Genomic DNA, 21,673 nt, shown 5'->3' on the forward strand with positions numbered 1-21,673 from the left:
ATGACCTGAGCCGAAGTCGGATACTTAACTGATTCAGCCATCCAGGCGCCCCTTCAATTTTTTAAATTCATAACTATCCCAAACCGAAACAACAGCAACAACAGCAACAAACACAAACAACCACAAATAAAGATTTCTGCCCTCCAACCTATGCCACCACTGGCTGTGCTGGTAGCTCTCTACCTTCCTTTACCACCAATATCATCAAAGACATTGTCTTACTCCCTGCCTTCCCCGCGTCTTAATTACCAAAGCAGTGAACTCTTAGTATTCATTTTAATTGAACTCTCTCTGGCATTTAACACTGCTGATAGGATACAGCTTTCTTTGAATGCACTTTTGCCTCTGAGTTCTGAGGCTCCGTGGATTCTGGTGTTTGCTTTTCTTCTCGATTCATACACGGTCTCTGGATGCATCCTTTTGTCTGGGGCTTACAATAGCAAGCCCTTGGCTACAAGCACGACTAGGTGCTGAGTGGACTTCTACACGTGCTATCCCGCAGGAGTAGCAAATTCATCGCGTACAAAAGTAGATTCATGAGCATATTCAAAGCCACCCCTCTTCCTATGTACTCTTTCCTTTCCCTTTCTTTTATTTCCCGCTTCCAACTATTCTCCAAGTTCTCTGCCCTTTACTTTCAATCTCTTCTTCCATTACTTTTGTTCAAACCCTCACCATCTCCTGTTTGCTACAGTTACCTTCTCTAGCTTTTCCTCCCTCTAGGAACCCAGGGCTGCAATCCATTCCCCATGGAGCTGCCCTGATGGGTTTATTAAATCTGTTCCTCTTTTTCTTTTCCTAAAACTCTTCGGTGGGCCTCTAGTGCTGACATGATAAAGTCTGAATTTCTTAGAGTGGCACATGAACTACTGGTTCTCCTAAGCATATCAATCGAGGCTTTTCATTCAAGCAGTTCTCCGTTTCTCTCTGCCCAGGATCTTTTTTTTCACCATTTTTATTACTTTTATAACATTTTGTTTTACTCAAATCAAGGATAATGTACTCCATGAAGTCGTCCCTGATCTATCATCTTGCCACTCCTTTAAAACGTATGATTTGCTCATGTTTGCCATCCCAGGCCAAATTTGTATTATGCTACACATTACACATTAGTGCAGTGCAGTTTTCATACCTATCTCTCTTCTAGCTCACATATCACCTAAGAGCCTTATCCTTAAGACCTAATATAGCACCTGATATATCCACAGGTATTATAGTTAGTGTTATTTTTAATGAGTAAATGAACTGAGTGCCGTAGACTCTGAGTAGCTGCTTATAGAAGTAAAGGAATCCTGAAAGAACATTATCAGGTTACAGGAAATCCTCCATCCTTTTTGGCATAAAATTGTATATTGAATTAAAAAAAAAATTTAATGTTTATTGTTGATAGAGCATGAGGAGGAGGGGGCAGAGAGGGAGACACCGAATCCAAAGCAGGCTCCAGGCTCTGAGCTGTCAGCACAGAGCCCGACACGGGGCGTGAACCCACAAACTGTGAGATCATGACCTGAGCTGAAGTCGGAGGCTTAACTGACTGAGCCACCCAGGTGCCCCTTATATATTGAATTTTCTTAAAGTTTTAAACTTACGTTCTTTAATTATGACTAACTCATAAAATAATAATTCTGCATGACAATAATGATTGCCATGATTTTTGTGGTAAAAATTGAATATAGTAAATGCACTAAAATAAAATTTTAAGGAGAAATGTAGCAAATTCCAGATTAAATTCTTTTAGTGAAAATATGTTTTTAGAAACTCTTGATTTGTAAACTTAAACAAGGAGTAGTTTGCACTTGGACATATAACTGTGCTGTATTTGGAGAGACTGGAAAGAGAAAAAAAGAAATCCAGTGAAGTGTCACTGTTGTCTAAGAACAACAAAGGAAAGGTAAAGCCAGACTTTATACAAGTAACACTAATGGATTCTCATATTTTCAGCAGTGGCATAAGAAGATTAATATTCCTCTCTACCCTCTCATCTCTACCACTTTCTGAGAATCTAGGCATTATGTGAGTACCTGTTTGAGAAAAAAAATTGACAAAAAAAATTTCTAAAGTACTAATGTGTTATTTATACTGCCAAGTCATAAAGGCATATTAGGAAAAGTGTTCCTGAATGTATCCAATATTATTAACACATTTTATCACATTTCACAATTTCTTAGATGCCCCTTTTAAAAAAAATGAACATCTCTGTAATTGGTATGTATCTCACAACCAATGGCTATCACAGATTATTGGCAACGTTTTTGCTTGAGGCACAAAATAATGGTGACTCTTAAAATCAGTGGTGTCTTAATTTCAGGAAATATAGTAGAAATTAGATTGGTGACATAGCAGGTTCAATAATGGATTAAAAAGTTTTAAAAAAGGTAAATTTATATTTATGATATAAAATAAGTGGTTGATTTGGATTTGACAGTTTGAATGGCCCCCCTCCCCCCTGCCAACACACCATTCTATATAACACAAGAATTACCATTATTTTTACTCTGGTAATAATTAAGCATATGGAAAATCATACTTGTACTTAATGCTACACCTTATTTGACTTGGCATACTACATGCTTAGGTTTGAAATTTTTCTGTTTTTTGAATAATTCAAGTCAAGTTTATTTTAACCTTGGTTAAATAAACTTGTGGTGCTATCAAAAAAGCATAAAAGAAGAGATTCAATTATAATGCAAATTCTTAAAAATAACTGCAAACTTCACTGATCATAGACATTTTTCAAATTTCTCAGCCAAATTACTGAAAAGCATTTTACCAGTTTATCTGAAAATGTGTGGCTGTATGCACACAATAGATGCTACCAGATTTTCTTACCCTAGTAATGGAGATTAATGATGCATGGGCTGGCCTGTTTTTCAGTAAGTAGGAAAAAATCGAAATTCAATGGATATTCCTGCTCTAGTGAATTCCTCACTATAGAAGTGACTCTTACCACCGATTCCAGTACACGTCTCTCTCCTACTCCAATCCAAGGAAGACTATATTTATCAACATATTATTTTCATCTCATCAAAGAATTTTATGTTGGTAACTTTCATAGGTTTTTTAATCTGTATGTTTAAATAAAAATGTTTATATGACCAGGATTTGTTTTTCTACAAAATAACGGTATCATAGCAAATAGTGTTTGGATTGGAGATTGCATACCAAATATTTATATTCTATGAGAAGTATTAAAGTTAAAGGTCTTCCAAAAATATTTCCCTAATACTCTGATAAATTATATAATATTTTTATATCATTAATTCCTGTGATTTAAAGATAACCTCTCAGTTCAAATTAGAGAGAAGAAGGAAACATTATCACCTACTAATGTCTTAGCATTGATTATTTTGGAGGAAAGTCATATTGGCAAATGTAAGCTTTAGAAATTAGTGAGTGACATTAGAACATAAAATTTATTCTAGACCAAAGCATGAAGGAAACAGGTGCTGCGCTCATGTTAGAGTAGGAGAAAATGTGCTTACTATACTTCAAAAAAAACATTGCAACTCCTTAACCATGAAGCAATAGTTTTCTGACCCCAAATCTCAAATATTTTATGAACACGTCTCATTCAATCAAGTCCTATATTCTTCATCTTCTGCAACTGACTTTCTAAGCCTTAAAAGCAAAAGTATTCCCAGGGCACCTGGGTGACTCAGTCGGTTGAGCGTCCTACTCTTGATTTTGGTTCAGGTCATGATCTCACAGTTGGTGAGTTTGAGCCCTGCATCTGGCTGTGCACTGACAGTATGGAGCCTGCTTGAGATTCTCTCTCACCATCTCTCTCTGCCCTTCTCCCATTCATGTTCTCTCTAAATAAATAAATAAATACATAAACTTAAAAAAAAAAAAAAGCTTTCCCCCACCACAAGAACAACAAGCAGCTCATATTTAGTGACATCCCCTTTCATACACATCTAAGAAAACCATTTTTCCCCTATCATAACAGATGAACAACAGAAGAAACTCTAATCTTGAGGGACCTCCCTCTAGCTCAAACTTGCAAAAATAAAACCTCTTCCATACCAGATCTCTCATTTCCCAGAACCTGTTACAACCCTCCCCATGATATTCTCAGAAATGTTTCTTCTGTTTGAAATATTCTTTCCCTCAACCTACCTTGTCCTATCACTTTTAATTTACTAATGTCAGTCCTTCAGACAAGTCTTGACTTTATTCAGAACAGTGCTCCTCATTATGTGTCTTCACCTACTAGATGCTTATTTCTATCATTATATAGTTAAACATCTGTCTTTTCTGCTACAAAGTAAGTTCTATGAGGGTTTCAACACTGGATCTCTCATGACTAGTAAATAATAAGGATTTAACAAATATTTGTGAAATGAATCAATGTGTGTGTGTGTGTGTGTGTGTGTGTGTGTGTGTTTAATCAGAGCATACTATTATCTGTCTCTAGCCACTTTAAATATCTTAGTATACATTCTCTACCAAGGTACCCAGTTAAGCAAAAATATTAATTCTTTGTATTAAAACGAGCCTGTAGCTTTATTTTTATTAAGATAAATGTTTCTCTTATATTTGTTCCATCAGATACGCAATTTATTACAGCACCTGCCTGAAAACCCTGGCATTGCCCTGATGTAGTAAGCCACAGACTTGGGTTTGTTCAGTGAAAGCTGCATATTCTCCATAAATGTCACTATGACTGGATGATAATGACAATTTTTCAACTCACTTTGATGTCTAGGACTTCCTTTACTCAAATTGTTCTTTCCCGTGTAGCTGATGTTTTTTGTTTATATAACCTCGTCTTGCTAGAATCATTTAACCATGCTTCTTCTCTCTTAGTGCTAGCTGTTCTGCTAGTCCTCCCCTGCCCCTGCCAAGTGATTCTAACATTTCTTAAGAATGTTCAATCACAGTTTGCTGATAGTTATATCTTCTCATTTTTAAGTATGTTTTGTGAAAATGTGCTGTGATATTCATGTCATATACAATAAAAATGTTGTAGTTACCGTATTTTTTCTGGATATTTATGAACATTATAGCCACAATTGTTGTTTGTGAGAATTATCGTTAGTACTTCAATGTGACCTTATTTCCTTTGTTCCATTACACCATCACAGCCACCCAATGCTGGGAAGAATAGAAAAATATAATTCCATATCAAGTTATTTGCTCCTTTGTTTGGGTCCTGAAATCATATCCACCGGAGCTAGGGGTGGTGTTTACCTCTAGTAACAATGGCAGTTATAAAGGCTGAGTGTGAGACCATGGCAAAGGGCCAGGAGTTCAGGATAGCTGAACTGTATGGTCCATGGGAAAGAATGGTGGGTAATAGCTAGAAAGTCAGACTGGATTCACAGTATAAATGGCCTTGTATGATGATATTCTGTGAACTTTGATTTGCTGGTGGTGAGTACATTTGAGGCACAAAGTACAAGATCAGATTTGCATTTGCAAAATATCATCGTGTCAGCTTATTACACAACAGAGATAGAAGCATGTTCATTGCTAGACAGGCATATGGTCAAACTGTGCAAAGTTTGTTGTTAATTTCAATATTAGATCCCTTTCAATTCCAGTTGGCAAACAAGAGTGCTGTAGGAGGAGAGCTTGTACAGGGCAAATATTAGTTCTACATTGGCTACTTGTAAGCCAGTTTTGGGGATATTTGAAATTCAAAGATAAAATCAAAGATGAGACCACATGTAAAAATAATTTTTTTATTAATCACCTAGCTCCTAGAGTTTAGTATTGTGGTTAAATGAATTCCTCTTTTTATCCTTTATTTTATCAAGACTCACTGAAAAATAATAGATTTGTTCACATTCTTGTATATGTAAGTGGAACATTCTGAACTGATTCTCATTTTTTATGTTTTAAGATCTTCCTTTGGTATGAGACAATCATTCTGAACATTAATAATTATCTATAATGGAATATAGATGTATACTTTGTAAGTGGGGTCAACACGTTCTGATCTCCGGGACAGACCCCAGCCCACATAAAATAAACCTCTTAGTTTTTAATGGAATGTCCTTAATAGCCTGTGCAATAGTTAAAGAATAAAGAAAAAAGTGACCTTGCATACCAATTTATCTAGAATAGTCTCAGTCTCTACCTGTTGTGTGGGATAATCATCAATAGTGCCTCCCGTCATACTAAAGAAGTATTTTGACCTGAGAGAGAAAATATATACTTATAATTTTAACATCATGGGCAAAGGCAGATGTAAATCTCAGTGTAAATCCGAGCTCTGCTACACACTGTTTGATTTTAGCAAGAAAGCTCGCTTTGGTGTCTCCATCTCTAAAACTAGAGAAAATAAGTTTTAGCTTGCAGAGTTGTGAGACACAAAACGCATAATTGGCTTCATGGGTATGAAACCTATGTAGTCACACAGGGCTCTATGCTAAGATGTGTCCCATGCTTGATTTAATGCTTTATTGGTCTCCTGAAGTGCTCAGGACATTTTCAGCAAGGGGGAGTGTACTTTCATTTTGCTCTGGTCCCCACAGTTTATATTCAGTCCTGATTAAATGAGAAAGATACTAACTTAATCCAAATTTTCTAACTTAATTCTTCCATTCTGGTTAAAGTCCTGATTTCATATCACCAACCAGAAAATCATGTATCACCATTTAAACCAACTGAAATATTAAAAATATCACAGAAGCAGATTATTTTTCATATAAAAGCAAATCTCCATTAAATTATATAATATAGATCCAACAATGTTTATGGCAGAAGGCACTAACCACATATTCAAATGTTGAGAACTTAGCAATAAATTATTAGTATATTTTCATGGGTAATGAAGTAACTTATTGCTTTGCTTTTGGGGCGAGCCGGGAGATTGTTTTGTTCAGTTTACACAAGTTGTTAAAATAATTTTAATATTATAAATGATTCTCCAAAATTATGAAGAGTCCTCTGGCTTTTTACACACATAAATGTCTTTCTACACCTGGATAGTCACCCTGGGACAATGTAAGTATCCTAAGCTCTTTTTCTGTATATAAAGCATAATTAATGCTACCGTTAGTATTTACACTTAAATATTCATAATGATAACTTTAATTTTTGAGCTCTTATTGTATGCCAGCACCGTGCTAAATACTCTACTTGCGTTTTCTAGGTATGTTATCAACTCACACATACAAACAAAATATCCTCCTGAGGAGGGTGTTATTATTTTCATTGTAATGATGACTATATTGAATCATGGAGAATAAATAACTTTCCAGAGCCATATGGATAGAATATAGAACTTAATTTTGAAAACAAAATCTCTGAATTTTAAAGCCTGAGCTCTTAGTCAATGTATCAGTGTTTTGCAAGCTGGCATCCAAGAATGTATTCTCAGAAATCCATGATTCTATAATAATTTAAACTGTGTATTCTCTAATAGATAATCTGATAAAAACATATGTGTATTCTGCATCATCTGTGTGGTCTGATACATTTGTCTTTATGCCCCCACAACTATACCTAATTTCTAATAAGCTAAGAAGAAGGAAATGAGACCGGTTTAAAATAGGAATGATTCTTTCCCACTAAGTAAAGGACACGTGGCATCATATTGTACTATACAGATGAAGTTTCTCCACAGTCTAGAGAGGGATGAGGAAGAATTGAATCATCACACAGCCTAGTGTATTTAAAGGCACAGCAAACTCCAAAAGTCTGTAGGCTAGCAGCTGGCTCCTTATCCCCATTGCCAAGGGCGACTTAATTTCAGAAAAATGAAATCTTATGCCACATTAGATACATGGTGCTATTTTAAATCGTATTGTTTTAGTAGTTTGATTCCCATATTTTTAAACATGTTTTGGTATCATATGTGTGTACAACTGAAAGCATAAGAGCGTATCTATTTTGTGTTAGAATATGCTTAAGTTGCATTAAAATAAAAACAATTTAAATCAATATTAGGAGTTATTAAGTTTTTTTTTTCCTTTTACTTTAAAAAGAACTTGTTGGGGGGCGCCTGGGTGGCGCAGTCGGTTAAGCGTCCGACTTCAGCCAGGTCACGATCTCGCGGTCCGTGAGTTCGAGCCCCGCGTCAGGCTCTGGGCTGATGGCTCGGAGCCTGGTGCCTGTTTCCGATTCTGTGTCTCCCTCTCTCTCTCTGCCCCTCCCCCGTTCATGCTCTGTCTCTCTCTGTCCCAAAAATAAATAAAAAACGTTGGAAAAAAAAATTAAAAAAAAAATAAAAAAATAAAAAAATAAAAAGAACTTGTTGGAGCTCTGTTGGGTGGCAGTTCTTCATGTGACTGGTTGATTGTTAGCATCACATCATTAGTTTTTATTATTATTTCATACTATGTTGTTATATTGACTGCTCCATTTTGATCATTTTCATTTTCTCATTAGCCTTTTTTCTTTTGCCTTATTTTTGTTAACGTTTAAGCATTTGGAAGTTAAAGCAATTCATTATACTTTAGTGTGCTATATAATTCCTATGATTATTTTCATGAATCATTACTTTAAAAATCTTATTTCTGGAACATAATGATTTGCTTTATTTTCTTGCTAAGATAAACCTTTGAAAAACAGAACTCTCCCTGACCTCTGGTATAGTAATATGAAGCAAGTTATTAGATCTGAAAGAAAACTGAGTTCAATGAATTTCTGAGACATAAGGAATATGTTTGGGAATTTATAAGGACTTGTTTGGTTTTGGAACATTACCACAAACCTTTTTAAAGTAATAAATTAAAATTAAATCTTGAAAAAAAAGCGGAGAATTCTAAGTAGTTAGACACGTCCTCAATTTTTGTTAAATTAAACCAGGAGGGTTAGCAGTAGCATACACTGATTATGAAAATGCCTTAATTTATTTTATTTTTTAAGTTGGGAGAGGTAATCCATTTTTCAAAGGTGCCAGTTTGCTGTAGTTATTGATTAGTGGATTCTACCCATTATATCAGTTTTCAAAGGCAATGTCGTATTTATTTCCCTTTTTGTTACTGAAGTTCTTGGCTCAGGAGAAGGCTGACTATGGGAAGGGAAAAGGGTCAAATTCAGAAACAGTTATGAAAAAATCAAATAAGAATCATTCTAAATAAAATTGATCACTCTATTTTTTATACTTTAAAAGAAATAAATTATACATCTAAAGGTAACCAATTAATCAGAGATCTACAAATTAAAAGGCATCCTGAAAATCTTTTGCTTTCATCTTTTTCCATGCTATCCTTTCATCTTAGGGGCGGGAGGACAATACTGAAACTATCGTATATTTCTGTTTATGTACAAGTGTCCTGTCCGTGGACAGTCGTTTCTTCTTCCCATCTATTATTTGAGGGAATGAATCATCCGCAACACACAGCCATTCTGTACATCACTTTTCTGTCAAGCTCTAGTTAAAATAAAATGCATTAACACTTCCATACATTACATTACTTGAAAATGATAATACCTTCTATTAAACTGTACTTCCATATTCTGTTTTACCTGCAGCTGAATGTGGTGCATCTGCAACAAATAATGAAGGGATTTTGCTCTCTCCAAATTATCCACTCAACTATGAAAACAACCACGAATGCATTTATAGTATTCAGGTTCAAGCAGGAAAGGGGATCAACATTTCAGCCAGAACATTTCATTTAGCACAAGGAGATGTTCTTAAGGTAGGTGAACTCAACTTATATTTAGATCATCTTTAGTCATTAAGTATATATTAATATGTATATATATGTGAATATTGGCATAATTACCCATAAGTTGATTCTGCCATTCATAGATTTAAATTAGACATTATTTTCCATTTTCCTATTATCATTTTCATTGAGGTAAGTGTTATGCTTCCAATGTTTATTTATAATACATACACCTTTACTTTATGATACATAAATTTTAATGTTTCAGTAACACCAAAATAAGGACATTTTCATGTCAAATATCTTATATTCAACAAAAAAAATATATATATATGTGTGTATATATATATATATATATATATATATACACACATATATATATAACATAATATGGGAATGGCCATTTCTTTAAGATATATAATGATGATTTATTTTTCTTTGGTGTCTGTAAAGTAACTTGGTTATCTCTGTTGACACATGGATAGTTTTTGCCTTTATGACTACAAAAAATTTATATCTAATAGGTACATAAAAATAATGACTTACTATCTATAAATTACTTAAGAAAAGTATATTTTGTTAATAAAAAACTTTTAGAGTGAAATGTATTAATTTATTTTAAACAGTTGAAATAGCCAAATACCCTATTTTTAAAAGATACAATTTTAGGAAAATATTTCCATACTTGCTGATTCATATATCGCAAAGTAAATGCTTTGTAAATATAATTTATATTCAGAAGTAGGATAACAACAAACACTTCTATAAAATCACATTTAAATTTTTTTTTAAATAATTGCATACATGTTTCTTCATTGTCAAGATTCCCTTACCTGGTAAGAAATTCAACATAATTCTGTTTTCACAGATTTTAAAAAATAAATAAATAAATAACATCTCAGGTTGGCAGGGGTAGGGGATTCTTGTTTAAGCAGTGATTTTAAGACTGTTGATTGTTTTTTTCTCTTAAAAAATATAACTGTGATGACAATCGATGGTTTTCTAATACAGACAGCACTATGTGCTTGTAAGATCTGTATGGACATGGGAAATTTCTCTACAGTACGCCTAGATGCATACAGCTTTACCATTCATTTAAGGCCATTCCTATTTTTTACACTTTTCCCCAACAGGCAACAGAAATTGACTTTATAATCTCTTCAACCTCTTTTATGTTTATGGTTTGGATTCTCCTGCTAAAATAAGTTTTATTTGCTAAATTAAAGTCAACATCGAGATTAATGGGATGCCTAAATGTAGAACTGATTTTCCTTTTTACAGGCTAAGTATGGGAAAAATAAGTCATTGATCAGAGGTATATGGCTAGCCACTAACCTGTATCACACAAGCAACAATGATAAACATATATTTATAAGTTCACAGCTAAGAAGTGCTTCCTCACGCCTCCCACTATCCTTCCTCAAATATTTCTTTGCTCTCTGTGATGCTTGAAAAGTAGCCGGTACTTTTCCGTACCGGATGATGTTTATTAATTGGAAAATTCATTTGGGATAGCAGGTGATGGCTTAAGAAAAATGGCCCTAATGTGTTCATCTGAGTGATTTCTGACTAATCTCCTATTTATTTGGAATAAGGTTACATTCACTTGTTATCCATGGACAACTAGTTCAAAGTAATCCCATGGACAACTAGTTCAAAGATACCTACTACACAGGCACAGTTAGGCACGCACAGGCAGACACATGCACCCTCCAAAGGATGGATGATTCATTCTCGAAGACTGAGGAGCCCAAAGTCCTCTCAGGATGCAGGGTCATTTGCCTCCCTGCAAACCAGTCCATGAGAGTCCATCCCCATTCCAGCACTTTCCAACATGACACCTAGTGCAGTCAGCTCTTCCTCCATTCAGACTAGGAAAGAAGAAATAAGTAAAACAAACAGCCCATCATAGAAAACAAACAAACAAACATTGTTTTTCTTTATATGGGAGAACTGGCTATATTCTTTGGAATAACATTCTCTTGTAGTCTTTATATGAGTATAATGTTTAGAAAAGGTTTTTTTTTTCTGGTTTCGTTTACTGTATAGTATCACTGTATTGAATTCTGACTAAAACTATAACAGTGACAACAATAAAAACATGAGTGTGTATTGAATTTATCTATAGCTACACACACACACACACTTTCCTCTCTGAGAGTGCACCATCCAGACTGATGCTCACCTATCTACGCACTCTTTTCCCCTACCTCTTCTTACCATAAACTACTTTACTTATTTATAACCAAACAAATAGTTACGTCAAATGTAGACGATCATGTGACTCCTCTAGGTAGTTTATTTCTGACACGACTACCAAATTTTCTAATTCGGTAGATCTGGGGAAAACTCTTTCAGTTCCTCTGTACTTGGAATTGTGGATTTTTATGAAGTTCCTCAGATTATCTGATAACCATAAGGTTTGGGAATTATGAATATATCCTTCCTTGGTTCTATTGCTTTCAATGGGCAAGAATACTGAACTTCTCAAACCTTCACTCAAATATGTAGCTTAATTAATTCTTTCAATTAACATTTATAGGGGATGTTTATTACATGTTCCCTCTAAACAATCAACAATGAACAGTTCCCACTGTCAGGCTGATAAGACAAAGCTGAATTGCAATCAGAAGTACTACGTCCGTTTTGTTGTTGTAATGTTTATTTCCAGAAAAAGATTGAACACTATGTTCTGATAAGGGGATAAAACAGGGACAAAATTCAAGACAATATTGTTACCTCAGTCAGTATTGTGTAGTTTAAAGATTTATATATTATGTCAAATTCGACAGAATGGATAATTATGGAGAAGAGCCAGTAAAATACCTTAAAATTGGTTTTGAGAGTCTGAAAGAATGGGTTAAGAGAACTGATGTCCTATTTATGAGAAGCTAGATAGTTAAAGGACTTGATTAATCACACTAATAACATTCTTTTAGAAGTATGATAAGAACATTATTAAAATGCTGTTTTTCCAAGATGTATTATTTTCAAGCTTATTTTCTAACCCATGTGCTAGTCTTTGGGGATACTACTTGTGAGAACCTATTGGTAAATTTTTAGAAATTTTGTGAACTGGTTGTTAAGCATGGCCATTATTAAAAATTAAATTAGATTACAATTAGATTACAATTAAGTTATATTAAAAACAAAAGTAACAAATACAACTTTCATTTCCTAATTATTTTACTACTTTTATTATTATGTGTTTTGTTTTAGGTTAGTTACATATATTGTATGTCTTTGGTGAATATACTATGTGAGGGTGCCTGCCCATCCTTTCCCAACTCTGTACAGAGATATCACATCAACAGCTTGATATTGGCAATACTAGGAATAGTTACACTGCAGAAATGGACAAACATTATAGGTCTTGACTTGATCTATTGCTCTGCTCATAGTCTATACTTAAGTGAGAATAGGTTGTGTCTGGAGCCATTCTATTGTAAATAATGCAAAAAATATGGAGAAATCATATTTTCTAGAATTAAAAAAACAATTATTTAATTTAGCTGAGAAGTTGCTCCCATCATTTACAAATACGAGTTTCTGATATAACGTTGTTTTTGCATTGCTTTACTCTGATCTTATTAACATAAAAAAATCAAGCAATATTCATTTAGGAACCACTTTTGTTTGTCAATTCCAATTATAAGTTGCTGATAAAAAATTTGGCAAAAAAACCACCAAAAGCATTCTGTAAGATTCAATTAGCTCTATGGAATTTACAGTAATGAATATTGTATATTTTATTACCATTTGTAAGTTGCATGCTGTAACGTCCCTTAAATCAGGGATTCACAAACGACAGTCACTTGGTCAAATTGTGCTTGCCACCCATCTCTATAAATAAAATTTTACCCGGAGAAAGCCATGTTTATTCATTTACATATTCCATGGCTATTTTTGTACTTCAATGGCAGTATTGAGTAGTTATCCCCCCCATCTAAAATATTTTCTAATTCTTTTTAGAAAAAAATTGTCAACCTCTCTTTATATTAGTATACGTTATTAAAAGAACATATGGGTGGATATATTTATTCACCAAATTTGTTTGAGTGCTGGTTGCTAAATATTTTCTAGCACACCAGTGATCTCTTGGGTCCACCACACATATCTGTCAATCAAGTCTGCCTGTTCACTGGCAATCCTTTGTTATCTCTCCCTTCAAAAGCACTCTCTAAATATTTATTCATTCTTTCCCATACTGAGTATAACAGAAGTGAAATGATTTGTAACAGGCCATACAGCTTTAAAGGTAGAACTGGGACTTTAACTTTGTTATAAAACTGCAAATCTGAAACCCTGAAAAGCTCACCCTTCATTGTGTCCCAGACTCCTTCACTAAAATATATTAGCTCCTATAATTGAGGATACGTGATATAGCTATTGCAAAGATGTACATAGTTTAATACAAACAAAAATTCTCTGTTCGTTTCATTTTATTTTGGAGAGGATGTAAGGTTTAGAATATTATCCTTTTTGATGAACCATTGTAAAAATTATTCTTTTTATTTTTTTTAATTTTTCAAATGTTTTTATTTATTTTTGAGACAGAGAGAGACAGAGCATAAGCAGGGGAGGGGCAGAGAGAGAGGGAGACACAGAATGTGAAGCAGGCTCCAGGCTCTGAGCTGTCAGCACAGGGCCTGATGTGGGGCTCGAGCTCACAACTGTGAGATCATGACCTGAGCTGAAGTCGGACGCTTAACCAACTTAGCCACCCAGGCGCCCCTTTCTTTTTATTTTTTATTCAAACTTTGACATCTCACTCATGTTATCAGAAAAAAAAAAAGTTTAAGTTTCCAAATCAACCTTTAAACAAGTGGCCAAAAATAAAATTCTAATATCCACGAGCAGGGATAATTTAAGGCTTGAATGATTATACACATGTACATGTGTAACTTTTCTCTTTTAATTTTATTTTCTATGTACTTTCTGCTCTTGGGTTCAGATAACATCTGACTTGCTAATTGACTGAAGGAATGACTGAGAATATGCCTTCTAATTATGCATTTATTATAAACAACAGTTTTGAGTGTTGATAAGCAATTCATTATAAAAGGGTTTGACCTTCCAGATCCAGGAGGGTCTCTACACCAAAACTAATTTCAAGCCCTGATCTATTATAAAAGGTTTGATAACTGAAACATGTCAACATTAAGTTCTAGTCTCTTCTATTATAAGACTACCAGGTTAATGGCAACCATTTGACAAATTAGAGCCTCATCAAAGAGTTTCATTAATGTTACAAAAGACCTCAATGCCTTTCATGATATTAATTCTTAAATCAGTTTGAACTTCTACATTTGACATTAAAGTAAGTCTTTGTTATCTGAATTAGGTGCTAAGTAACAGAATATTTCTTTTTTTATTTTTTTTTTTAAATTTTTTTTTTTTAACGTTTTTTATTTATTTTTGGGACAGAGAGAGACAGAGCATGAACGGGGGAGGGGCAGAGAGAGAGGGAGACACAGAATCGGAAACAGGCTCCAGGCTCCGAGCCATCAGCCCAGAGCCTGACGCGGGGCTCGAACTCACGGACCGCGAGATCGTGACCTGGCTGAAGTCGGACGCTTAACCGACTGCGCCACCCAGGCGCCCCGTAACAGAATATTTCTATGGGGAACACCAGAATCCTCTCCCAACACAAAACATATAATATTATATAGTTATCTTATTCTTTTTATAGCTTTTTAAATTTTTGAAAAAAATAGATATTAAGACATATGCTAAAAATAATAATAATAATGATAATAACAATCTTAAAAGAAGGAAAAAGAAAATATGCCCAAACAAATAAAAGCATACTTAAAGATCCTGATCTTAATCAGAACAGAAATATGTGAAGTAATGATCTCAAATAAAATTTCTATGGGTTCTGATAAGATCCAATATAATCACTCTGTACTGTAAATTTACTTTTAAATGAAATGTACATTTTTAAAATTTATATACTTACATCCATGCTTATTTACAAGGTAATTTGTCTTTGCCTACACTGCTTTGTCATTTTGTGTTGCCTTTGTTTCCATACATGTTTGAATACATTTAAAGTACTTTATTTACAAGTCAAATAACATTGGCTTTATCATTACTATAAAACTCTTCTTTTTTTAAATCCTTGCCAAGTAACACTTGCTTTTCATCTTGATTTAATAACTTTATGCATGCTTCCAAAATTTCATAACTGAATTATCACACTTCATTCTACTTTTATGATTATAGTGATGTTTTTGTATTTGTTTTCTACCTTTTGACTTTACATTGTTTAATAAACTGCAGTGAGTTTTGGTGCTGAATTAGACCCTCCCTGCTAGGCTTAAGATACATATATATCTATATTAGTATTAACTCTTTTAATCCCTTTTCTTTCAATAATTGCTTTTAAAATTATATCTTAAAGATAGTTTCTTTTGAAAAAGAAAAAAAGTATGACACTGGCCTCCAATGTAATTGTCTCTCTTGGAACAGACAATATCTTTTACATCTCCTTCAGTTTAAGAATGATTGGGGTGCCTGGGTGGCTCAGTTAAAAAAATTTTTAATTATATCTTATTATTATTTTTTTTATTCCTAGCACCTCACACAGTACATGGAACTAAATATGAGTTGAATTAATTATCTGGTTACTTTTTTAAATTATACTATATCAGAATGATTTCCATGTGTAAAGTAATGGTTTCTCCAATGAGTCAACTTTTTTTTGTTACTACTGAAAATTTGAGAAAAACATTAGAAGGGACTTTTAAATAAATAAAAAATAAAATAATGTTCAAGACGTAATTTCTGTTTACTTGTTTGCATTGATTTGTTGCTTAATTTATATTTTCCCTTTAGTTGGCTGTTTGACATATGAAGTTTTTACAGTGCATCCACACTTAAAAGCAGAACTAGGAGAATCCAAGACACAATTATTTATATTTAGCATAAGAATGAAATGACATGCTGGTGAAAAGAGAAATAAGAGGAAAGTATTCTTTGGAGTCACCTAGGCAATGTTAACCACAAATAAGACCCACTGGATGCTGGTTAAATGGTTTGGTTGTGGATGTATAGCTCTACACACAGGATTTAGGAACTATATTATATACGAGTTATTATATACGAGTCAGGAACAGATTTCTGAGAATATTGAACATTTGAAGCTCACAGACACAAAAGTGTGTTTCCTTGTGTCTGAATTATCACTAGTGACCACCATTCTTAAGAGATGAAAAGTTGGCTCATAGGTAATCAAAGGACAAACATTCTTGAGCCAACAAACCACGTTTGGTTCAGCTTCGTTGAAGACAAATAACTTCTTGCTGATAACTAAAGCAGAAATGTATTTGTCTGGTAAGTTCTACCAGGGATTTCAAGGTACTTCTGTATAATTTTAGGAAATTTGTCCATGCAGCCCTCTATCTAGGGGTACTCAGATACTCTTCAAACAGTCAACACACTTTTGTTGTTATTGTTGTTGTTAGTTCACTGTGAACATATTTTAAAAGAAGGAAGAGATCAATAAAATGTTTTCTGTTAGGAATTCCATGACCGTATTGGCTTGAACTCAGTCTCCACTTTCTTTCTCCCTCTATTTCTACTTCCCTCTCTGTGCTAATACAATAAATAAGGGAAAGAGCAGGAAGGTCCTGGCAATAGAGACTTCAGAATTTCTGTGCAGAAAACACATAGAGTAATGTGGTTAGAAGAGGACGCTAGGAGACATAAACAAAAGCTCCATTTGTATAGCATGGTAAATAAAATTTTTACGTGTAGTCTTTATAACACTTAAACCCTGTACCAATAATAAGGAAACATAAACCTAAATAAGTAAAGATACATACACATGTGGTTAAGGGAAATTCAGTAACTGGAGGGAAGAAAGACCAAACTAAATGCATGGAACTGGTAGCATACATTAAATTCAAACTGTGGAAGCATTAAGAGAAATTTGAACATAAATTTAAAATTTTTGAAAAATCTTAAGCTAATGCAGTAAGTGGAGAGAGTGAAAGACAGAGAGAGAGAGAGAGGAGAGCTTTCTAGAATTTGACACATGATTTTAAAATTTACAATTTTAGGGGCACCTGGGTGGCTCAGTTGTTTAAGCATACAATTCTTGATTTCAGCTCAGGTCATGATCTCACGGTTTGTGAGTTCAAACCCCACATTGGGCTCTGTGCTGACAGTGCAGAGCCTCCTTGGGATTCTCGCTCTCCCTTTCTGCCCCTCCCCACCCATGCTCTCTCTCTCTCAAAATAAATAAATAAACTTTAAAAAATTCTTTTAAAATTTACCATTTTAATAGAAGACCTAAAAAGAGAGTATTAGTCACTGCTGAAAATCTAATTGTTCATGTGGAAGATCCCATGGAAAATTCTTTATAATACAGAGGGAAAGATGGATGAGAAGAGAAAATACAAGAGACTCACAATACAGTTTTGGAGACTTAATACACAAATAATAGGCACTCTAATAAAGATCATATAGGCAAAGAGTAATTAAATAAAACTGAAAGACATTTCCTTGAGTTGAAAAAATCTTGAGCCTGTAAATAAAAAAAATGTAATAATTTTATTTGAATAATCCAGATATTAGAAATATAGTGAAAATTTCCCAATTTATTAAGTTAACATAACTGGTAAAGATAATTTGAAGAAAAAAATTTATATTATACATGAGTTTTCATTTACAAATTATAGAAAACATTATAAGTATTACCAAATTAAGCCAAACAATCTAGCCCAAGAAAAGTCTATCATGCAGGTTAATATGATAATAATAAAAAGTTCCATTGTGTACCATCTAAATGTTATCTCTTACACGACATGAACATAATGAATACCATTTCTGAGGAACACTGGTGCTTAGCAAGTTAACTGGATTAGGAGTTCAGCAACACAATTTTTACACTAATATCAGGTTAAAAGTAAAGCAGTTTCAGGCAGGAGATAAGTAACTTTGAACAGCATCTCTCAACTTTTTCTCTTCATTATCATTTATTCAACCCTCGAAACTAAATACTATGGAATAAGATTGGTCAATAAGCAACTTTCACTCAGGTAAATGGAGAATTAATACATCATTGTAAATACATGCCTTATGGGCAAAAGAATGGTAACATGCGATGTCGGTAAACTTTTCATGTAATTTCTATACACTTTTGGAAATAATCTGCTATACATGAATATTTTAGTTCAGAAATCTCATATATGGAAGACTTCCTTATGAAAATACAAGTATCAAAAAATGTGAAGTTATATGTGAAAGGTTGTTTATTTCAGCATTGCTCTTGGTAGCAAAAAAATGGAACTTATTAAGATGGGAATGATCGTTGTGGTAATGTCACTGTGTGAACTATTACTCAGCTCTCAAAAGGCAGAATCTGTATCTACTGACCCTGAGAGATGTCTAGATTGCACTGATAAAAGAAAAGCAAATTAGAATACAATGAGAAGTTATACCTTCAGAAGAATGGGAATTATGTGGGGATGTTTGAGAGCTTATTGATTTTGTTTTGCATATTTTGGTCATGTTAAATTAGTTTCTAAAAGCATTTGGTACTCATTTAATATATTTTTTTTACGTGTCAAAAATGGATTAAGTTCAAGGAGATGAATAAATGAGAGAAATTGCAAAAGAAGCATTTTTTATATTAATTATGTTATCAGAAAAATAAGCATTTGGCTAAACTTGAGCAAGTTGCAGAAAAACAACCAACCAGCCTTGGAAACCAGGCTTTCTGTCGGTGTTCTCAATTTTATTTACTTATTTTTAAAGTTTATTTATTTATTTTGAGAGAGAAAGATAAAGAAAGTGAGTAAGGGAGGGGCAGAGAGAGAAGGAGCAAGAGAATCCCAAGCAGGCTCCCTGCTGCCAGAGCAAAACCTGATGTAGGGCTCCAACTCATGAGTGGTGAGATCATGACCTGAGCCAAAATTAATAGTCATGCGCTTAACCGACTGAGCCACCCAAGAGCCTCTGGGTAATCTCAATTTAAATGTTTTTAATGTTTATTTATTTTTGAGAGAGAGACAGAGACAGAGACAGAGTGTGAGCAGGGGAGGGGCAGAGAGAAATGAAGACACAGAATCTGAAACAGGCTCCAGGCTCTGATCTGTCAGCACAGAGCTTGATGCAAGGCTCAAACTCACGAACCGTGAGATCATGACCTGAGCCGAAGTCTGACGCTTAACTGACTGAGCCACCCAGACCCCCTTTGGTATTCTCAGTTTTAAATGTCTACCATAAAAAAGCATTATTTTGATAATAAGAGCAAAATTTATATAATATGAGTTCAAGTGTTACTTAAGGTCTACTGAGCTTGGAATTTTAAAAGTATCCATGTGGATTCCAACCTTCTTAACTTGATATATGTAGGAATTAATATATGTGATTGTCCTTGGGGAGCATGTAGTGACCTGATTTAGGAAGTGTATAATAATTTCCTCTTCTTCATAAATGATTTGAGTTGGTTATTATTGGCACATTTACATTTTAATTATAAATATTTTGCAGATTTATGATGGAAAAGATAAAACGACTCATCTACTAGGTGCATTTACTGGTGCGTCCATGCGAGGCTTGACTCTTAGCAGCACTTCAAATCAGCTCTGGCTAGAATTCAATTCTGATTCTGAAGGGACAGATGAAGGTTTTCAACTTGTCTATACCAGTAAGTATTTTGGAAGAAAAAGAAAAAAGAAAACAAAGGCCAAACACTGATGCTGAGTATTTATTAAATAACTATAATATACCAGGTGATGTAATATCCAACATTTGATCAAGAATTTGAAGTTTAGAATGACCTTCAATATATGTAATTTTATTTGGCCCTAAAAACAATTCCATAAATTACAGGTATTCTAACTGTTGCAATTTCACAGTTGAAACAAGTAAGGTTAAGAATGGTTAAGTAATTTGTGACTTTGGGCTTATTTATTTATGTATTTTTAAAATAGCAATATTCTCCAAGTTTGATATTTAATAAATACTTATTTCTTATTTTTTTAATAGATGGAAATTCAGTGTTTGCAAAATTCACACAACCTATGTGTGGTAGTTATAGTTGGATAGTCATTGATGATAACTGGATGGTTTCTGATGAGTTTACATTAGAGTTAAGGTTTTATTTTGTTTTGCTTATGTGTTGAATTGCTTTATTAAAAATAAATTCATACAGAACTATTGCATCATTCTCCAATTGGCTATTCCAACAAATAAGTAGAAGTTCAAAGGTTGGTGGGTCACATCCATTGTTTTATATGAATTAAATGAATTTATTTTATACCAGTGCCATAATATAAGAAATAGACTAATTGCAATTATCTATATGTAGATATATATATATCTATATATATAATTAATAAATATATAATTTATTTATTATATAAATAAATATAATTACTTGAATTATATTCAAGTAATTATATTTATTGAGTTCCTACTCTATAAGACAGTACACTAAGAAAGTAAATCACATATAAACCTGCGGTGGTTACTAGCTGTGTGTTTAACAACTGTATAATCTATCAGATCAAATTAGTTCTTGGAAGGTCAGAATACTCATTTAATTTAGCAAAATAAAACAGCAACATTCAGAAATCTTTACTTTTAGAATATTTGAAAAAAATCTGTTGACTTCTATAAATTTTCTCAAGAAATAAGATGAATCGAAACTATTACAGAAATTGGGAAATTAAAAAGGTTACACCATGAAAGATACTCACACGGGATCCTAAAGGGAATTTGAATCAAGTTATTGTTTGTGAAAATATTCTTTCCTAATGGTATGAGAAGTAGGAGACAACAGAGTATATCACATTAAAATTGTATTAAAAAAATCTGGTGCGTATAACTAAGAGATTACTCTTGCTCCCTGTTTATTTCAAGGCTTTTTTCTACCTGTGCTAGAATTGTTACACCAATAGTGTATCAAAACATAAATTAACAAAACGAATGTTCAATCCGTGTTTCTGAATCCTGAGAACTGTTGTGCACAATGCAGTTTTTTATGAAGTACTTCCAAAGACAAATGAAAATCCAAACAAACTGTGTTTACAGATATTACCAGGTGATATATTAAAAGTAATAATATTGAGAATTATTGCTCGAATATA

At 33.6% G+C, this 21,673-nt stretch overlaps 1 protein-coding gene across 3 annotated transcripts in view; it reads left to right on the plus strand.

Annotated features, from left to right (window-relative positions):
* Nucleotides 1-21,673, plus strand: part of CSMD3 (CUB and Sushi multiple domains 3) — a 1,252,643-nt gene that overhangs the window by 895,629 nt on the left and 335,341 nt on the right. For all 3 annotated transcript variants that reach the window (XM_049632997.1, XM_049632998.1, XM_049632999.1), the window contains 2 exons: nt 9,430-9,599; nt 20,073-20,229. In XM_049632997.1, the coding sequence (XP_049488954.1) occupies nt 9,430-9,599; nt 20,073-20,229 (327 nt within the window). The remainder of the gene's footprint in view (nt 1-9,429; nt 9,600-20,072; nt 20,230-21,673) is intronic.

This window comes from Panthera uncia, chromosome F2 (assembly GCF_023721935.1).
Source record: "Panthera uncia isolate 11264 chromosome F2, Puncia_PCG_1.0, whole genome shotgun sequence".
NCBI lineage: Eukaryota > Metazoa > Chordata > Mammalia > Carnivora > Felidae > Panthera > Panthera uncia.